At 41.0% G+C, this 20,936-nt stretch overlaps 1 protein-coding gene across 1 annotated transcript in view; it reads left to right on the forward strand.

Annotated features, from left to right (window-relative positions):
* The window catches only part of DCDC1 (doublecortin domain containing 1), a 314,173-nt gene that overhangs the window by 34,627 nt on the left and 258,610 nt on the right, over positions 1–20,936 (forward strand). Inside the window, exon 6 of the mRNA XM_087951066.1 lies at positions 15,357–15,562. Within this exon, the coding sequence (XP_087807192.1) occupies positions 15,357–15,562 (206 nt within the window). The remainder of the gene's footprint in view (positions 1–15,356; positions 15,563–20,936) is intronic.

Raw genomic sequence — 20,936 nt, forward strand, 5'->3', positions numbered from 1 at the left:
TCTTTTCCCTGGCCCTTCTTGTTTGCTCTTTCTGATGATTGGAGCATGCATGCATGTTTAAGTGCTTGGGAAAGATTTCTGTGTTTTTGGTTGTTATCTGCAGATGGGGACAAATCATTTTATACTTTAGTAATTAAATTACTAAATTAGTAATTTTGATTTCATTTCAGTTTATTGTTCTTAATATTGCCTGATTGCATTCAGTACTTATTCAGGGATTCAGCTCTTATCTTTGACACGTTTAGGGAAAAGACATAAAACTGAAGATACTTTGTCTAATATTTGAATCTAACAAGGTGAGGAGACTTCAAGGCCACCAATTGCCACATAAAGTATGGAATGATTGGGAGGAAACCCTTCAAATTTAAAGCAATGTGGATGAATAAAATCTCTATGTATTTAGACTTGAGTGGTGAGTCAACAGTTGTGCTTAATGCTTTTCTCTTGTCTGCAGCAAAAGTTCTAATTTATTTGAGCCATGTTGAGGTGTTTTCTGCCAAATTAACCCAAGAAAATGAACTAAGTGTTAAGAATAGTAATTCACTGATGAGCCCAGATGTGAGTTGTGGCTGCAACTAGCTATGTCTGACATTATTCATTATTCATTTATCATTCAGCTTTCCTAAATAATATTCAAAGTAATAATTGAAATATCATTATTGTAAAAAGCAACCAAATAAGAAAAAATGAAAATCAGAATTGTAGCATTTAAAAAACTAACAGTATTTCTGAAATCTAGTATAGTGTCACAGTTTTCAGATCTCTTGTCAACTCTTCGAGATGGACTAGGCCAGAAAACAGAGTTCATAAGAAGTAGTAGAACTCTAATTTATTGATATAGGTTAGAGTAACAAAAGTTTGAAAGCTTGACTATTTATTTCTCCCCCTCTTATATCAAAGATAATTATAGCACAGCCATTTTAACTTTCTGATATTCTCTTCTATTCCCAGGTTTAACTCAGATTTTGCTAAATTTCTTTTCCAAGGTTATCTCTAATTCTCTACATCTCCCCAGCAACAGTTAGGACTTGTGAAAAACAGCTAAGGAATAAGTCTGTCTGAGTTCAGATTAATAAAATTTCTTAGGAAAAAGTCCGAAATAAAATACAATATTTGAGCAAGAAGCATTGCTGTCAGATGTGGTATATAGGCAATTCAAAGCTGTATATTCTGGTTTTCTTCCTCTAGCACTTTTGGGATAATAGGGAGGATGCCAAACTGTAGAATAAAAGATGCGATCGTGGCAGAAATATGCAAGAATTTCTCAATAAAGTATTGTTCTAAACTTCCAGTGAAATTGATTTTGTGATCTAGTTTACATTGAGAGCCTAACACATTTTTTTAAAAAAAGATGGGCCAGTGTGCACCTGGATTCTATTTACATAAAAGTTACTAGTTATGAGAGGTCCTTGGAGCACTCTGAGCTTGATTGTTTTCATGAAGACATTTCATTACCCAAACTAGGTTAACATCATCACTTGCACTAAAGATGTTACCTTCTTTGGGTGATGAAACATCTCCAAGAAAACAGCCAAGTGCAGAGAACACCAAGGACCCTAATTTCAACCCTGAGCTACAAACATCCTCCGTTATTGTTACTAATTATGTTATCTAGTATGGCAATCCTATCATTACTAAAGTGTTAGATTGGAAAGAGTCAGTCAAATTCCAAGCTCAGATGACTTTGCTGGTTGACTTTGGCCAACCATTCTTTCCAAATCCAGTCTACCATCTACGGTTGTTGTTTGGGATAAAATTCAAGTAGATCCTGATATAAACTGTATTGAACTGTTAGAGAAAAGCAGAATAAAATGTAATAAATGAATGCATTTAAATAATGATCTCAATATAAAAATTCTACTATAATATATTTATTTTCAAATACTACTTAATCTCAGAATGGAAGGAAAATGACAGATCTATATAGCAAAATGAAATGTTTGGGACATTCAGATGCAATACAGTAATTTTACTTTATTTCATATTATCTCTTCTCAGCATGCAGTAGAAATATGCTGAGTATATTTTCATTGTATAGTTTTATTTAATGAACAATTTTAAGGAATCCAACTTCTTGCTAGTATGGCATGTTTTGAGGTAAATCAACTTATAAAATTTGTGATAAGAATACACATTGCTTTCAGACTTTAATTTTTTTTTTTAGATTTTCTATGGCATTTAACCTACTGAGTTTATGAATCTATTATTTTATTTTCCCCAACCTATTTATAGATTTATAAAATTGTTTTTGAAAGTTTAAACTTGGTGCTTGAGTTTGTTTTTTTTCCTACTGCTTCCTCATTCCTTTTCTAGTGTATGATGCATTTTTTAGCAGGATCCAATCTGAGTCGGTTACCGGGACCAGAGTTTTAGTCTTCCAAGCTTTCAGACATGTGCTGGAGGCCATCCTCAGGGATCTTCTTTCTTTCCAAAGAGAAGAAGAAAGAGAGAAAGAAGTTCCCTGAAGGTGGGCACCAGCATGAGTCCAAAAGCTTGGAAGACTAAAACTCTGGTCCCAGTGACTGATTCAGATTGGATCCTACAACATTATCCTGAGACATGTATATTTGCTTTCATTCGTGTCTCTTTTAGTTTGCAAGTATGTAATCACTCTCTACCTAGGACTGGTAGTTAGTCATTATGTTCTGCATTTCTTTAGTCTCATTTTCAATTACAAATGAGGTTTTTGATTGTGTGTCATAAAACAGGCCAGGTTAATCTTTTCCAGATGTTTCTAATATACCATCCAACAGGGTGTGAAGTTGGGATTTATTTATTTGTTTGTACAATTTCCATGCCTGCCCAATTCAATCAATAACAATTAAATTACAAATATTTATATTTATATATATATATATATATATATGGTATTCGGCTTTGTTCGGGTATTTTCCCACGTCATTGTAGTTGTTCTTTTAAAGTTGTAGCAACGTTTCAGCAGAATCTCATCTGCCATCATCAGGCTTCTGTATAGTGTTCGTCTGTGAGTCAGACTTTTACAGTGGTTTCAGATTTAAATTTGGGGCAGCCTATTGCTGTGCCAGAATGGTTTTTTCTTCATCCTGATTGGTTGGGAGTCTTGGTCTGTGTTTATTGGTCTCGGAGTTTGCTGTGTTCTGCTTGATTGGTGTCTCTAATATCTTCTGTCTGTTTTTTGGGTCTTTTTGTATCTTGATTGGCTGGCAGCATTGTGTTACTTTATTGGAGGCCTTTAGTGCAGCTTGGCTTCGGGTAAATGGACGGCTATCATTAGTTAGGAAGCTGGGTTTCATCTGGGTGCCTGGTTGGGGTGTGTTTGGGCTGGAGGTATCAGGGGGGATCTGTTTGTGCCCAGGTGTTTGCCTGGCTTGTGGTGTGGAGATTTTTTTGTTTGTGAGTGCAGGCTTCCAAATGATTGACAGCCTGGTGGAATCATCTCTTCTATTCATGCTTTCTGGTCTTTTTTCAATCTCTATGGCTTCTCTGATGGTTCTGTGGCTAGGGTTTTCTATAGTGGTGAAGAAGAGAAGGCACCCAGATGAAACCCAGCTTCCTAACTAATGATAGCCGTCCATTTACCCGAAGCCAAGCTGCACTAAAGGCCTCCAATAAAGTAACACAATGCTGCCAGCCAATCAAGATACAAAAAGACCCAAAAAACAGACAGAAGATATTAGAGACACCAATCAAGCAGAACACAGCAAACTCCGAGACCAATAAACACAGACCAAGACTCCCAACCAAACAGGATGAAGAAAAAACCATTCTGGCACAGCAATAGGCTGCCCCAAATTTAAATCTGAAACCACTGTAAAAGTCTGACTCACAGACGAACACTATACAGAAGCCTGATGATGGCAGATGAGATTCTGCTGAAACGTTGCTACAACTTTAAAAGAACAACTACAATGACGTGGGAAAATACCCAACAAAGCCGAATGCCATACATGTAAGTACCGAAAACTTAAGATATATATATATATATATATATATATATATATATATATATATATATATATATATATATATATATATATATATATATATATATATATATATATATTTTAAAATATTAAAAATATTTTAAAACAATAAAACAGTAAAACCAATAAAAACACTAAAAACATCCAAATTAAATATAATAGAAACAAGATACTTGGATAGTTAGCAATAGAGCCATGAAATTGGGCCCCTGACACATTCAGCACACCAGACCAGGTTGTTAGAGCCTTACAAAAGGCTTACAGGGTTGGGACCATTCTGATCTCAAAGGGAGGATGTTCCATAGATCAGGGGCTACTGTGGAAAAAGCTTGTCTTCTGATCTCTGCTAGCTGACGTTCTTTGGCTGATGGAAGTTGCATCATGCCCATTCTGCTTTACCTGCTTGGATAGATAGATGCTCTTGAAAAAGATGATCCTTCAGGTATCCTTGCCCCAAGCCATGTAGGGCTTTACAGTAACCACCAACACTGTGAATTGCACCTGGAAACATACTGGTAATCAGTGCAGCTCACACAAGAGATGTAATATGTGTGCTATATATTTGGTACCATTTGCTACTTGCATGGCTGTATTCTGCACCAATTGGAGTTTCTAAATGGTCAGCTCCATGTAGAGGATATTACAGTAGTCTAATCAGGATGTTATAAAAGCATGAGTTATTGAGAGCAGGACCTCCCAGTTCAGGTATGGGTACAACGGGCATGCCACCCAAAGGTGTGCAAAGGTGGCTGCCATCTTCTCTTTGAGCAGGAGCTGCAAGTCCAGGAGGACATCCAGATTGCGCATCAGATCTGTCTGTGGTAGTGCAACTCCTCCAGAACCATAGATGGAAGAACATTGCCTTTGAGGGTGGTGGTGTCTGAATACCCATAGCCAATCTGTCTTGCTAGGGTTGAATCAGAGCCCACTTCATTACACCCAGTCCCTAACAGCCTCCAGACATTAGGATAGGACATCCACAATATCATTAATGGGACATGGGGTAGAGATATAAAGCTGGGTGTCGTCTGCATATCATTGATATCTCACCCCAAACCAATGGATCACCTCACCCAGCAGCCTTATGTAAATGTTAAATAGAAGGGGAGAAAGAACAGAGTCCTGAAGCACCCCACAAAGTAGGGGCTCACCCTTTAGCAACATTGATTGGAAAAAAAAGTGCTGCCCATCCCTTATTCTTGTAGTCAGCATAGAAGGATACCATGATCCTGAATGCTGCTGAGAGGTCCAGAAGAGCCCTGATGTATGCACTACCTCCACTCCTGCCACAGAACATCCATTAATGCAATAAATGTCATCCCAGTCCCAAAGCCTGGTCTGAATACTGACTGAAAGGGGTCTAGATAATCTCTAGAGGTTGGAGATCGGACAAAATCTGTCCAAGTCAAGCAGTGGCCCTTTGAGGAGAGGGCACATCACTATCTCTTTAAGAGCTGGTGGGACCATTCCCTCTCTCAAAGAGAAATTACCTATTGCATGCACCCACTCATGCGTTCCCTCCCATGAAGCCTTATGCCTAAATAGTGCACTTACTGTATGTATACTACTGTTTGTACTGCTAATCTACTTTTGACAGCACTTTATAATAGGCTATGTTAGGAAAGAAACTGGGATGATATATGATGTCATTGATGTAGGCTATTACATTAAGGATCCGGAAAGGCTGTTTTACTTTCCCTCCCTCCTATACTCCAGAAATAATAAAAAAAGCATGAAAAGAAAGTATTAAATATTGTGAAGGTGTTGAAAAAAGGTAATGCTGAAAGTATAGGTGATGTAATGGTTATATATGTAACTGATATAATGGCTAAAATATCAGATGCCTTTTCTTTTATGGAGTTGCTGTGTAATTAGTTTAATATGTGTATATGAAGATAGCACCAATGCCTGACGAAGAACTCTATTATTGTTCCTTTAGCCCTCCCCTCCCTACACAGAAAGGAAAGATAACAAAATCCAATACAAAAACTACTGAGGTTAAGTTTGTTGAATGTTTGGCAGAATTCTGACTGAAAGAATAAAAAAGGTGACAGTGAACAAAATTTGGAAAGTACAATATGGCATTGCGCTAAAGAAGGAATGTATGGATCAGATTTATGTCCTTTAATAATTATTAAGAAATGTATGAATATGAGATTGTACTGCATATTGGTTGAAAAAAATATTTTTAAAAAAGTGTTTGATAAACTGAATAGTTCTCCGTAGAGCTGCTGCGAGCATCCAGACAGTGGGAGGTGCTCCAGTCTTCACTCTAACAGGCTGAGCTATAATTGAGGAACGCTCCTCCTCCTCCACGTGACTCCTCCACGCGTTCCCCAGTTTTAGCTCAGCCTCGCTAGAGACAGGCAGCTTGTTCGTTTACTCCTTGGCCGATCCAGGTTTTTTTCTCTTCTCTAAAAGTCAGGTTTGATCTCTCCTTTCTCTTTGTCCCCTGCGCATTTAGTTTTCGTCCCAAATTTAATTTAGGGGGGAAATAGGGGGATTTGGAGCCCTTTGCCCCCCCACCCCCTCCCTTTCCTCTGCCGCTTTTCTAGCCGCGCTACAGCTGAGCAGCGGCTTGAGATCACACTGTAGATAGCGCTGCGTTGCGCCTTCCCCCCACGAACGCCTAGAAGAAGGAGAGCTCCTTCTTACAGCCCTCGTGTCTTTTCCTGCCTTTTTCCAGCCGTTTGTGTGCTTTAGAGGGTTTGTGCGTCTCTGTGGTAGTCACGCCGGGGCCAGCGGCCATTTTGGGTGCGCCTCGTGGCCGGCCGCCATTTTGAATTTTTTTGCTATCATTCCGATCGGGCTGCGAGGTTTCTAAAGGCCCATAGCGGGACCGGCAGGCCGTGTGGAGCCTGGATTTTAAGGGTAGTGTGGTTCAGTGCCCGGTTGCCCTTTCATTTTACTTCTAGTTGGCTTTTTGTCTTCTCCGCAGCTCGCCCAGAGACGCAGGCACTTACTTCCCATTTTTGTTGGGAGGCTGCCTCAGGAGGCCCACTTTTTTTCCCTTGTTGGTTATTCTTTTCCTTTTTCTGGCCTCTGCGTTCATTTGGTATATTGGATGTTTAGGATTTAGCTCTAAATTTATTTCCTTTCTTCTTGGTAAGGAATAAGTTGAAAGCACATTAAATTTCCTTTTTTGTTTGGACTTGATTGGCACCTTTTGGGCTCCGCCCACAAAAAAATAAAAATAAAATAAAATAAAATAAAATAAATTATAATAAAAAATTTTTATCCAAAAGGGGGACGCGGCCCAACTATAGGAAAGCCGGCCTACGTTGTAGGTCGAACTCCCAGGCGTGCCAACCGCCCTTTTTTTCTTGTCTAATATCCTTTTTGTGTCATGGCAGAAGGCAATCCCAGCGGTCCTTCTTTGAAGGCGAAGTCAAAGACGCACTATTTGCGCAAAAGGGACAAGGACTCCTCCAGGGCCTCTCAAATGGATGCCTTAAGGAGTCATAAGGCCTTGGAGAAGGAGTTTGACAAACGATCTAAAGACTCGCATTCTGTAAATCCTGCCCCGCCCTCTACCTCTACTCAACCCCCTCCCCTTTCAGGTCAACCCTCTCCTTCCAGGTGCTCACCCGCCCGAAGTCACCAGGCCTCTCGCACGCCTGAGGCGACCTTCACACCAACTGCAGCGGGCCTATGTCCAGAAGACCCGTCCTCAACCATTATTCCGGACAGCATTAGAGAGTGGATGCAACTGGCCATCAGGCAAGGAATAGCAGAGGGCATCCAGCAGCTATCCAGACCAGGTTCCCAAATGATGGTGCCCGAGGTCGAATCTATGTCCGGAAGATCCCTCTCCAGACCGGCATCACATCACGGTCAGGTACCTTCCCAAGTGGAAGCTCCTTTCCCGGAAGGGGAGGAGGCCCAGGAAGAGGAAGAAATGGGGTTTGAACCCTTCAGGGAAGAGGAAGGTTCAGATAGGGGGTCTCTACAATATTCAGAACCCTTTTTCGAAGTAGACCCCATGGAAGGGGAGATGTCAGAGGACGAGGGCATTTCCCCTAACCAACCTGCATTTGTAGGCCTGTTTAAGCCTCATTTGTTTAAGTCCTTGCTATTCAAGGCAAAGAATGTTTCGGGCCTGACTTCCCAGTCTTCCTCTGAACAATCTCCAGCGACCCCGGGGGGACTGGAAGATTCGATATTCAGACAACCAGTCTGTTAGGGATAACATTGTTTTACCCTAACTGTTTTGGGTAAAGATAATAAAATGATGAATCATGGTTTGTCACATAAAGTGTATGTGACTTTAAGCTAAAGGAATGTAATTAAGGGTGCAGCTGTAAAAGTACTATATAAGCAGCAAGGCACTCTCTGGTAATTACTGGCTGGCTTATTGAAGACTGTGTTCTTGCTGAAACGGGGAGTGAAGAAGTGTGTTGATATTTCTCAACGGAGAGAAGATTGGACTGATTTATTGTAAGTGTACTGACATTGGCTATTCAACACGGACTTTGCAAATAGAGTATCCCTGACAAGACTTGACTGAAATTGATATATGACTACTGGACTGTTTACATGACTATGCTATAATTCTTAAATGGAATAAATTATAATTTTGATAGCACAAGCGTATCTGTAATTTTACTGCGTGTTAACGAGAAGGCTTATCTCACACATTTACCTGTCTTCCTATCTGACTTCGCTGCACATTCTGTTTAGTTTGTTTTCCTTAACACCCGTTGGGGAATCCAGGCTTAACACAGTCGTCGAAACCGAGGTTATTCCAACCCCCCCAATTTTTCCGATTTGGTCGCAAGGCAATTGGCCTCTGCGGGTCCCCCTCCCGCTCCTTCCAGCCAAGACAAGAGATTGTTTAATCTCGACCCGGAATTTTCTACCATACTAAACACGCCTGAGGTAGACGACCCCATAGTGAGGCTAGCATCATCATCCAATCCCACTGACGCTCTGGAAGCGCTGAAGCCAGAGGATAAGCGAGCAGAGATGGCGCTGCAGCGAGCGCACCAGTCGGATTCTTGGGCCATCCGGTTGGCCACAGCCGCGTCATTTTTCACTCGATCTTCCATCAGGTGGCTCAGACAGTTGAAACAGCATGTTCCCCCGTCAAACACTAGGGCCCATCAGGACATTGCCAAACTCACGGCCGCAGCGGAGTTCGCGGCTGATGCCACTTTCCATTCTGTAAAATTTTCGTCTAGGGCCATCTCATCGCACGTTACTGCCCGAAGGCTGCTTTGGCTTAGACACTGGCAGGCCGATGTTAAGAATAAAACTAAGTTGGTCTCAGCTCCTATAGCAGGGGAAAAATTGTTTGGCCCGGCACTTGACCCATTGCTGATGGAGAGCCGGAATAAGAAGTTCCTCCCATCACTTTTTCGCAGGCAAGAGCCTAGAGGGTCCCAGCCCTTTCGGAGGGGCTTGTCTCGCACCTCTTTCCAACCTTCCTTCACCCCTAGGTATCAGAGCTCCCCGACGTTCCGGTCAGCCTATCAGGACCGGGGCGATTCGGGAGACAGAAATAGAAGGGGAGGCATCTACAGGAGACCCTTCCGGGGTGCAGGGAATAAGGCGCCCCGCCGTCCCAGGTAGTCTTTCAGCCTCTTATCCCATTGGCAGTCGCCTTAAGTATTTTGCCGACCAGTGGGACTCATCCACTTCAGATTCCTGGGTTAGGGACACTGTAAGGTTTGGTCTCCCTCTTCAGTTTCAGTCTGTTCCTCCGGAGCACTTCATGGTTTCTCCCCTTTCCAGAGACCCGACTAAGCCAGCATGGCGGCCGCTATCACTGATCTTTCTGATATCAAGGCCATCCAGCCCGTACCGTTTTCACAGCGGGGAGGGGGGTTCTATTCCCTCCTCTTCTTGGTCCCTAAGCATTCCGGGGGTTGGAGGCCCATTTTAGATCTGAAGAGGCTCAATCGCTATATCATCCGTCACAAGTTCAAAATGCATACCCTTCAGTCGATCTTACAGGGTACCAGGAAGGGAGACTGGCTTACATCCATTGACCTCTCCGAGGCATATCTCCATGTACCCATTCACCCCTCGTATTCCAAATATTTGAGATTTTGCTACAACAATCAGCATTTCCAATATGTAGCCCTTCCCTTTGGTCTCGTCTCGGCCCCGAGGACCTTCACCAAGGTGTTGGCAGCCCTGGCGGTTCACCTCAGGCACTTCCCTATCCGCATTCACTGCTACCTTGATGATATTCTTATTCTGTCCCCTACCCGACATCAGGCTGAGAGTGACACTAAGATCACCCTCTCAGTGCTTCAGGCTCACAGATTCCTCGTTAACTGGGAGAAGAGCCAGCTTAACCCTTCCACCCGTATAGCTCACTTAGGAGCTGTGATTGATTTGGTTGAAGGGAGGGTCTTCCTCTCCCAAGAGAGGTTCAGCAGTATCCAAAAAGCTATCAGGACAATTAGACGGACTAGAAAGGCCTCGTTGCTGGACTTGTCCAAGTTGCTTGGAAAGTTAGTCTCATGTATATCAATTATTCCCTGGGCACGCTTACATTCCAGATCCTTGCAGTGGTTCCTCCTGCCTTACCAACGTTCCGGAAGGAGCAATTCAGGTCTCGTGGTGAAGGTTCCTCCAAGGGTTCTCGCCTCCCTCCTCTGGTGGACAAGATCCTCTACCAACAGAGGTCATCTCTTCAAGGAGCCCCAAAGGGTCACTCTCACAACAGACGCCAGCCTTTCCGGATGGTGAGCCCACATGCAGTCGCTTTCAGCCCAGGGAACCTGGTCAGCAACCGAGCGGCGCTGCAGCATCAACTGTCTGGAGCTTCACGCAGTATATCTAGCTCTGCGCGCCTTCCTCCCTCAGGTACGAGGCCGTCACATTCTGGTCTTAACAGACAACACTACTACCAAAGCCTACATCAACCGTCAAGGGGGCACTCATTCCATTCGCCTCATGAGGGAGGCCGAGCGGCTTTGTCGATGGGCAGAGGTGCATCTCTTATCCATCAGGGCGGAACACATCTCGGGGGTCTCGAATGTCCAAGCAGACTGGCTGAGCAGGGCCACGCTGGACCAATCGGAATGGCGCCTGCACCCCTCCTTGTTCAGGGAGGCAGCAGCGATATTCGGTCAGCCCTTGTGGACCTGTTCGCATCTCCACTCAATGCCCAGACACCGAGATTCTTCTCTCGTTACCCTGCCGACGGCACAGAGAACCACGATGCCCTGCGCTGGCCCTGGCCCACAGGGCTTCTGTACGCCTTTCCCCCCCCTACCGTTGATACCCAAGGTGATTCAGAAGTTGATACTCGAAAGGGCAGAGGTCCTCCTGATAGCCCCGTATTGACCCAGGAGACCGTGGTTTGTGGATCTTCGCAATCTGTCAATGGCCCCACCGTGGAGGATCCCCCTTGACAGGATCTCTCTGTCCCAGGGACCTCTTCAACATCCAGACCCACAGTGGCTTCAGTTAGCCATCTGGAGGTTGAGCGGGAAAGGCTAAAAAATGAGGCCCTGTCGGTCCAGGTCATCAATACCATCCTGGCAGCAAGGCGGCCTTCGACTACCCGCATTTATAACGCAACCTGGAACATCTTTTGTAAGTGGTGCCATAAGTCGGCTGTCGATCCGCTCTCTCCTTCAATTGCACAAATCCTGGCCTTCCTACAGGTCAGGCTAGATAGGGGCCTCTCCCCCAACACTCTGAGAAGGCAGGTCGCAGCCCTGTCCACGGTGGTCGCTGGCAGCTCTTCTGACTCACTTTCCCACCACCCTCGCATAAGGGCTTTCCTTAGAGGGGCTTCTAATCTGCACCCCCCGGTGATCCACAGATATCCTACCTGGGATCTTAATAAAGTTATTATGGCATTAACTAAACCTCCTTTCAAGCCTCTCAGGGAGGCGCCACTTCAGTTTCTCACATTCAAAGTGGTGTTCCTTGTGGCGATAACATCGGCAAGAAGGATATCTGAAATAGCAGCTCTATCCGTGAGAAAGGACTTATGTGTCTTCCACACTGATCGGGTGGTTCTGAGACCAGATCCCGCCTTTATGCCTAAAATCAACTCGGCATTTCACAGAGCTCAGGAATTGGTTCTGCCTAATTTTTGTCCCAAGCCTTCTCGAGAAAGGGAAAGGCAGTGGCACACTCTCGATGTGCGAAGGGCACTTCGTATCTACATCTATCGTACAGTCAATCAGAAAGTCAGAGTCTTTATTCCTGTCCTTTCAGCCAAAGACGCTGGGCTGCAAGGTATCCCCGTCTACCGTTGGCCGCTGGATTAGGGCTACTATATCCAAGGCCTATTTGGCGCAGGCTCTCCCTGTTCCTAGTGGGATCACCGCTCACTCTACAAGGAGTGCAGCCACCTCGGCAGCCTGGGCTACTCAGGCGTCGATTCAGGATATCTGTTGAGCAGCCACCTGGGCATCTCCATCTCCCTTTATACGTCACTATAAAATCGATGTTTACGCCTCAGCTGAGGCATCCTTTGGCAGGCGAGTCCTTCAACAGGTGGCAAGAGAACCAGAGGTGATTCCGGACCAGACAAAGTCCCTCCCGTAGGGCAGGCCATGCTTTGGTATGTCCCACTGTCTGGATGCTCGCAGCAGCTCTACGGAGAATGGGCGTTGGTACCTACCTGATACGCCCGTTCTCGTCGAGCTGCGTAGAGCATCCAGCCCCACCCTAATTGGTCTGTCTGGTGGGGAATCCTGTTTCGGCCAATGATGTATATAGTTCGCAGTTGAGACTTGTATTATAGTTGACATGAGAGGATAGTTTTTGTCTTCTCGTCTTCGTAAAACTGGGGAACGCGTGGAGGAGTCACGTGGAGGAGGAGGAGCGTTCCTCAATTATAGCTCAGCCTGTTAGAGTGAAGACTGGAGCACCTCCCACTGTCTGGATGCTCTACGCAGCTCGACGAGAATGGGCGTATCAGGTAGGTACCAACGCCCAATTTGAATTCAAATTGATTCAGCAATTAGCCTCATACAAAGATGTGTTATCTCCCCTTGTTTAATATATTTTTGTATAAGTGCATAAGGAATTCTTATGAAGACTGATTCATTTTATTTATAAGTGCCAAATAACTCTTACAATTAAAAACAGCATACAAAAATGTTATTAGTGACTGGAAGTACAAAATATCAAGACAAAATTAAAACAAATCAGACCAAAGAAACAAAAGAAAGAAAAGGTGGCTTCGCACTTACCTTGCCCCCAAGTCACCCCAAGGCCTGGGAAAACAACCAAGTCTTTAGAGATTTCTTAAAGAACACAAAGGATTATGCTATCTTCACTTATTAAAATACAAATTATAATGAAAATAGTGTGAAAATGGGGAAAGCAAAAGGAGACAGAAAAAAAGTGTAGAGTAAAGCTGAAAATCCCACTTGTGGTCATAAATTGAGGGTTATCAAATCAATAATTAAATAATGTGTACTACTTTAAACTATGTACAAGTACTACTAAGTATTACTAGCTACAGGTAACATGATAGCAGTGTTCCAATATCTGAGGGGTTGCTACAAAGAAGAGGGAGTCAAGCTATTCTCCAAAGCACCTAAAGGTATGACAAAAATCAATGGATGGAAACTAAACAAGGAAAGAAACAACTTCCTGACAGTTAGAACAATTAATCAGTGGAGCAATGAGCCTCCAGAAGTTGTGGGTGCATCAAAATTGGAAGTTGTTAAGAAGAGACTGGACTACCATTTGTCTGAAATGTTTATTTATTTTATTTGTTTGATTTGTCAATCACTTACAAGATAATAGGTATAAGTATAAACATGAGTGGGGAACGTAGGAAATAGGTACGCATAAATGGTGACAATAGGACAGGGACGGTAGGCACAATGGTGCACTTATGCATGCCCCTTACATACTCTTAGGAATGGGGTGAGGTCAATAGTGGTTAGTTTGAGGTTAAAGGAATGGGGGTTAGAGGATGTAACAACAGAGTCAGGTAGTGCATTCCAGGCTATATGTTATATATGTTATAGGGTTTCCTGCCTGAGCAGGCAGTTGCTCTATTCTAGAAGATCTCCAAAGTCCTTCCAAATCAGTTATTCTTTACTAATGGTTTACAATGTAACATTTTAGCTGTAAATAACTGCACATTGTAAACTTAATTTGAAAAGCAACTTCTATATTTCTGCATGTAAGAGAGAAGAGATTGACTACACTGGATTTTAGTAGCAAATATAATAGAGAAAATGAGATGTTCATGTTAACTTTTCTAAAACCTCCATTACTTTTCTGGTTTGAATAGATCTCTGTTATACATGCCTTACTTAAAAAAGTAAAACTGATCTGTATTTCTCAGGATAAATAAACTTGTTATACTTTAGATTATTTACTACATGTAATTTATGAACAGAGATTTCCTAAAATATTGTATCTATACAATGCTTCACATAAAATTAATCTCCAATTTTGTAATGCAAAAATAATCATATTTACAATGCTTTTGGCTATTTTGTTGGAAGTGATTGCTGCCATTACTACTTAAATAAAATAAAATATTATTAAGATGTTATATAGTTTTGAGTACTTTTCTTCTTGCATTTAATGAGTCTTTTTTGTCTTGATATTCTTTTGTAACTAGTAGACATGCTACAAAAGTAAAATACATTTTGCATCTTCTCTTCCACTTGATAACTGAAAAGTATTCATGATTTTGAGACATTCTGGATGGACCTACTAAAGGATTACTCTGGGCAGAAAAGCACTAGATAAACTACAAATTTAATTTATAAAAAAAAATTATACATTATGAGCAAGGACCTTTAATCAATGTTCCCACTTTGTCGAGAAATATATCTTAGGTTTTTTCCTTGGTAACAAATGCTTAATTTCTATCTTCCTAACCTTGCAAAAATAGACTGATAGCCAAGGTAGCAGAGAAAAATTATCACGTATTTACCCTTTCAAATTAGAATTTTTCTACTAAGATATTATGCATGGGGTCATTATTTTAGGAGAAGAATTAGGAAACCAGCTGTTAAATGGATCATTTGTATGAGACTTTATGAGAGGTATAAATCTAGGCAAATGTAGATGAAGGCTCAGAAACAGGTATCTTTGATTTTATGAAGCAAAGGTGAAAAGTGTTTTGCAGATGAGAAGTAAAATGTTGCTTTCTGATCAGCTACAGAGGCATGCTAAGGTGAATTTTAATTATGACTAAATTGTGGTATTACTCTTTCATAACCTGAACATCTGTTCCCTTCAGGAATGATGATTTATGCAGGCTATCAATAGAGACAGCTTGCTACAGCTTATGTCACGGTTTGCGGAAAGATGGGGTCGTATTTCCAAAAATATCAGCTTTTATGTGGATAGCAGCCAGTGTGTTATTAAGGTAATAGGCAAAAGGGAGCATGATATGTTCGCTTTTAATTCTGAAACTAAATATTTACTTTACTTCTTTCCTTCCAGACCATCTGTTGTTAATGAAGAATGCAACTTGGACACTGAACGGTCTCATTTTTCCTAGAGATGTCAAGAGAAGAAAAGCTGAGCCTGTACTTTCCAAGCGTATGAAGAAACTTATAGAAAAACCTATGATCAGATTCTTGGTGTTTAAGAACTGCATGGGACAGGATGGTTATGAAATAGCAGCACCTCCCAACCAAAGTGAAAAGGTATATTGAGATGTGGCATGGCAAAATCCAAGTATATGAAGAAAGTTTTCACTTTTGTTTTATTATTTGTAATTGATCCATTTGGATATATAATTCGAGTAGAGTTAATTCAGCTGTGGAGGTTACAACAAAATTGTAGGTACACCTCCTACATAGATAATTGAATAGATTTGTTTGGATGCTTTACTGGACCATTAAATCCAATCTTTGAGGGTTAGATTTGGGATAGAGACCTGGGTTCATGCGATTCCATTAATATTTGTTTGTGGAAAGCTACAATTGATCTATTGAGATTTTTGTAAGTATTTTGTAAGTTTGCTTTATAATTCATGTTTAAATTTTGGAAGAAGAAAAAGAAAACAAATCTGAAAAAGTTGAGAATTACAGAATTGGACATGAAAAGAAAGGGACATAGATGGTTAATAAATGGTGTTTGGAGCAAGTAAATTAAAAATATGGGATGCCTGAGCACTTCTTTCCTGCAAATAGGTCTAATTCCTCTATTCCCAGCTTTCACTTAAAAAATATCTGTTTTATAGAAAAAAGGTCTCTTTCCGCTTCAGAGTGTTTTCACTTAATGAATGAATAGACATAGCAATAATGAACATACCCAGTATGAAGATGGAAGTGACATTCGCACATTTGTTTGTTTCATGTTGAGAAGTGTTTGCTATAATTTCATGTAAACTAACAAATTTATTGAAATGATAATTCAGAATTTTAAAATTCAAGGTAGCTAAGATTGGGTAATAATGTCTTTATTTTGCAACCCCCCCCAAAAGGTAAAAGTAAAATGACTGGGATAAGACATTTCTAACCCTTTTCTTTAAAAAAATTGGTGAATTCTAAAATATTTTAAAAATGCTGTTTCAAAAACATGCAGATAATAGCCATTTTATTATATACCTGCCTAAAATAGCAGTTCCACAAAATAGTGCAGTATTATCTCCATTCAGGGCTGAAGGGTAGGGGGTACAGTAATTAGGATGCCATACATCAGGGGTCTTCAAACTTGACAGCTTTAAGATTTGTGGACTTCAACTCACAGAATTCTTCCTCCACTCATGTTAGCTCAGAATTTCTGGGAGTTGGAAGTCCACAAGTCTTAAATTTGCCAAGTTTGAAGACCCTTGCCATACATACTCATGAATAAACTTATCCATGGATAAGCCTACTCTTGAATTTTTAATAAAAATACATTTATGCTACCTGCAGATAAAATGATCCACTACTAAAACTAAAATCTTATGGTATCTCTGGACAACTGCATAACTGGATAGAAGCATTTCTGTCAAACAGACAACAAATGGTCAAAATTGGGAGTGTCCTATCAAATTCTGTACCTGTCAACAGTGGTGTCCCCCAAGGCAGTGTTCTAGGACCAACTCTCTTCATACTCTACATAAATGACCGCTGTGATCATATTAAGAGCAACTGTGTTCTTTTCGCTGATGATGTAAAGCTGTTCAATACCACAGACAATACTGCTACCCTTCAAAAAGATCTTGACTATGTATCAGAATGGTCAAACAAATGGCAACTTCAAATCTCAACAAATAAATGCTCTGTCTTACATATTGGCAAAAAAAATCAGAAAATAAAATACAAGCTGAATAGTCAAGACCTTGTTGATGATCCAAGCTGTGTAAAGGACCTTGGAATACTCATCTCTAATGATCTAAGTGCTAGAGCCCACTGTAACTACATAGCCAAAAAGGCATTAAGAGTTGTTAACCTAATCCTACGTAGCTTTTTCTCTGGTAATATCACACTACTAACTAGAGCATACAAAACATTGGCTAGACCAATACTCGAATACAGTTCATCAGTCTGGAACCCACATTACGTATCTGATATTAGCACAGTTGAGAAAGTCCAGAAATAATTCACAAAAAGAGTTCTCCACTCCTCTACTCATTGTAGAATACCTTATGCCACCAGACTTGAAATTCTAGACCTAGAAAACCTTGAATTATGCCATCTTTGGTCTGATCTAAGTATGGTATATAAAATCATACATTGCAATGTCCTACCTGTCAATGAATACTTCAGCTTCAACCATAACAACACAAGAGCACACAATAGATACAAACTCAAGCTTAACCGCACCAAACTTGATTGCAGGAAATACGACTTCAGCAACCGAGTGGTCAATGTCTGGAATACTCTACCCGACTCTGTAGTTTCTTCCCCAATCCCCAAAAACTTTAACCTTAGACTGTCTACTATTGACCTCATCCCTTTCCTAAGAGGTCTATAGGGGGCGCGCATAAGCGCACCAACGTGCCTACCGTCCCTGTCCTATTGTTTCTTTTATTTTTCTTATATGTACCCATTTCATGTATTCATAACTATGTATATACTTATACTTATTATCTTGTAAGCAATTGACAAATCAAATCAAATAAATAAAATAAATGTTTTAATTTTCATAATTGTCTCATCCATGGGTGATCCACAGATTATCCATTTTTTCATGGTATCTGGTTAAACATTCAAATATCATTTTAAACAAACAGCACTTCTTACTAGCACTGATGATGTTACCTAGGTAAGATAATGAAATGTCTGCAAGAAAACAAGCAAGCTCAGAAAGCACCAAGGACTCCTAATTTCAATCCTGAGCTACAAATATTATCCTTTAAATGTCATTTTATTTACTGATGGCTTATTTGTGAGTATATGTAGGATATATGGGTAGTTTAAAAATAATTACCATATATACAGATAAGCCCATCTGTGGCTAAGCCAAACCCAATTTTTGCAGTTCATTTTGGCACTTAAAATTCTCAGTTTATTTGCGAGTATATATGGTAATTCCAGTATAGTGATCCTATTTCATGTTATGTTTCATACTCCTTTAACTGAATTTGGGCTGATAAAAGCATCACTGTTTTTCTTAAATTAGCACTGTACTAAACAATACTTTAAAACCGATGCCCTGGTTGTTTTGTTATCATAATCACCAGAAATTGTAGATCTGTTCTTTGATGCTATTGGGCCTTTAAACAATTATTTTAATTGATTGTAAAATGAGATGTTAAATTCAAATATCAAAAATAAATACGCCATTCCAAGAACATATGTACGTTCTATAGTTCAAATAAAGCAAAAGTTGCATTGAGTAAGATAAAGGGTAGTGACTGACCAAAATTATGAAAGTAATCTACATTTCAAAAGACAGTATAGAGGAAAAGGCTCCATCTTGGATTCAGTCTTTGATTCCCTTAAGTCCTTCCATACAATCCAACATTGCTTCCATGGAATCCTTGGTACTCTCTTTGTTATGTTTGCACATTTTTCATTACCCAATCAGGTAACATCATCAGTGCTGCTGGGTGTTGATTTGCTCCTTGTTCATATACAGGTGAAACTCGAAAAATTAGAATATCGTGCAAAAGTTCATTTATTTCAGTAATGCAACTTAAAAGGTGAAACTAATATATGAGATAGACTCATTACATGCAAAGCAAGATAGTTCAAGCCATGATTTGTCATAATTGAGATGATTATGGCTTACACCTCATGAAAACCCCAAATCCACAATCTCAGAAAATTAGAATATTGTGAAAAGGTTCAATATTCTAGGCTCAAAGTGTCCCACTCTAATCAGCTAATTAAGCCATAACACCTGCAAAGGATTCCTGAGTCTTTAAATGGTTTCTCAGTCTGGTCCAGTAGGAATCACAATCATGGGAAAGACTGCTAACCTGACAGTTGTGCAGAAAACCATCACTGACACCCTCCATAAGGAGGGAAAGCCTCAAAAGGTAATTGCAAAAGAAGTTGGATGTTCCCAAAGTGCTGTATCAAAGCACATTAATAGAAAGTTATGTGGAAGGGAAAAGTGTGGAAGAAAAAGGTGCACAAGCAGCAGGGATGACCGTGGCCTGGAAAGGATTGTCAGGAAAAGGCCATTCAAAAATGTTGGGGACTTTCACAAGGAGTGGACTGAGGCTGGAGTCAGTGCATCAAGAGCCACCACACACAGATGGATCCTGGACATGGGCTTCAAATGTCGTATTCCTCTTGTCAAGCCGCTCCTGAACAACAAACAACGTCAGAAGTGTCTTACCTGGGCTAAAGAAAAACAGACCTGGTCTGTTGCTCAGTGGTCCAAAGTCCTCTTTTCTGATGAGAGCAACTTTTGCATCTCATTTGGAAACCAAGGACCCAGAGTCTGGAGGAAGAATGGAGAGGCACACACTGCGAGATGCTTGAAGTCCAGTGTGAAGTTTCCACAGTCTGTGTTGATTTGGGGAGCCATTTCATCTGCTGGTGTTGGTCCACTGTGCTTCATTAAGTCCAGGGTCAATGCAGCCGTCTACCGGGAGATTTTGGAGCACTTCATGCTTCCTTCCACAGATGATCTTTATGGGGATGCTGACTTCATTTTCCAGCAGGACTTGGCACCTGCCCACACTGCCAAAAGCACCAAAACCTGGTTCAGTGACCGTGGAATTACTGTGCTTGATTGGCCAGCAAACTCGCCTGACCTGAACCCCATAGAGAATCTATGGGGCATTGCCAAGAGAAAGGTGAGAGACATGAGAGTGAACAATGCAGAAGAGCTGAAGGCCGCTTTTGAAGCATCCTGGTCTTCCATAACATCTCAGCAGTGCCACAGGCTGATACCTTCCATGCCACGCCGCATTGAGGCAGTAATTGCTGCAAAAGGGGCCCAAACCAAGTACTGAGTACATATACATGCTTATACTTTTCAGAGGTCCAATATTATTCTATGTACAATCCTTGTTTTATTGATTGCATGTAATATTCTAATTTTCTGAGATTGTGGATTTGGGGTTTTCATGAGCTGTAAGCCATCATCATCACAATTATGACAAATCAGGGCTTGACCTATCTTGCTTTGCATGTAATGAGTCTATCTCATATATTAGTTTCACTTTTTAAGTTGCATTACTGAAATAAATGAACCTTTGCATGATATTCTAATTTTTCAAGTTTCACCTGTACAACAGCTTGCCCTGTTGACAAGATGCAGTTTTCTCCTTGGGAGTTCATTTATTAATATTGATTCCCATTTAATTTTTTCTCTGGTGTCTCTGCTTATTTTGGTGTTGGCTTCTGGTCTTGTTTTCTTCACAGATTTTTGTTGTCTCTTTTGAATGGTGTGTGAATATGATTTATTTCTATGTGACTATTGATGGCTGATTTGTCTAAATGTCAAGCTTCCAGGAATTCCTTAGTATTTTTGGATTTGACTTGGTATGAGATGCCAATTGAAATTGTGATTGATTTTGCCCATATGTTCTAAGATTAAGAAGCTTTCATTGTTCTGATGGCTTGATGGTTTTCAAGGATTTGTTCTGTTAGTTGTTTGCTATGTTGAATAGATTATTTTCTTTTTGCC

Source organism: Notechis scutatus, chromosome 1, assembly GCF_049901735.1.
Source record: "Notechis scutatus isolate UNSWTSFEM ecotype Mainland chromosome 1, rNotScu1.2, whole genome shotgun sequence".
Lineage (NCBI taxonomy): Eukaryota > Metazoa > Chordata > Lepidosauria > Squamata > Elapidae > Notechis > Notechis scutatus.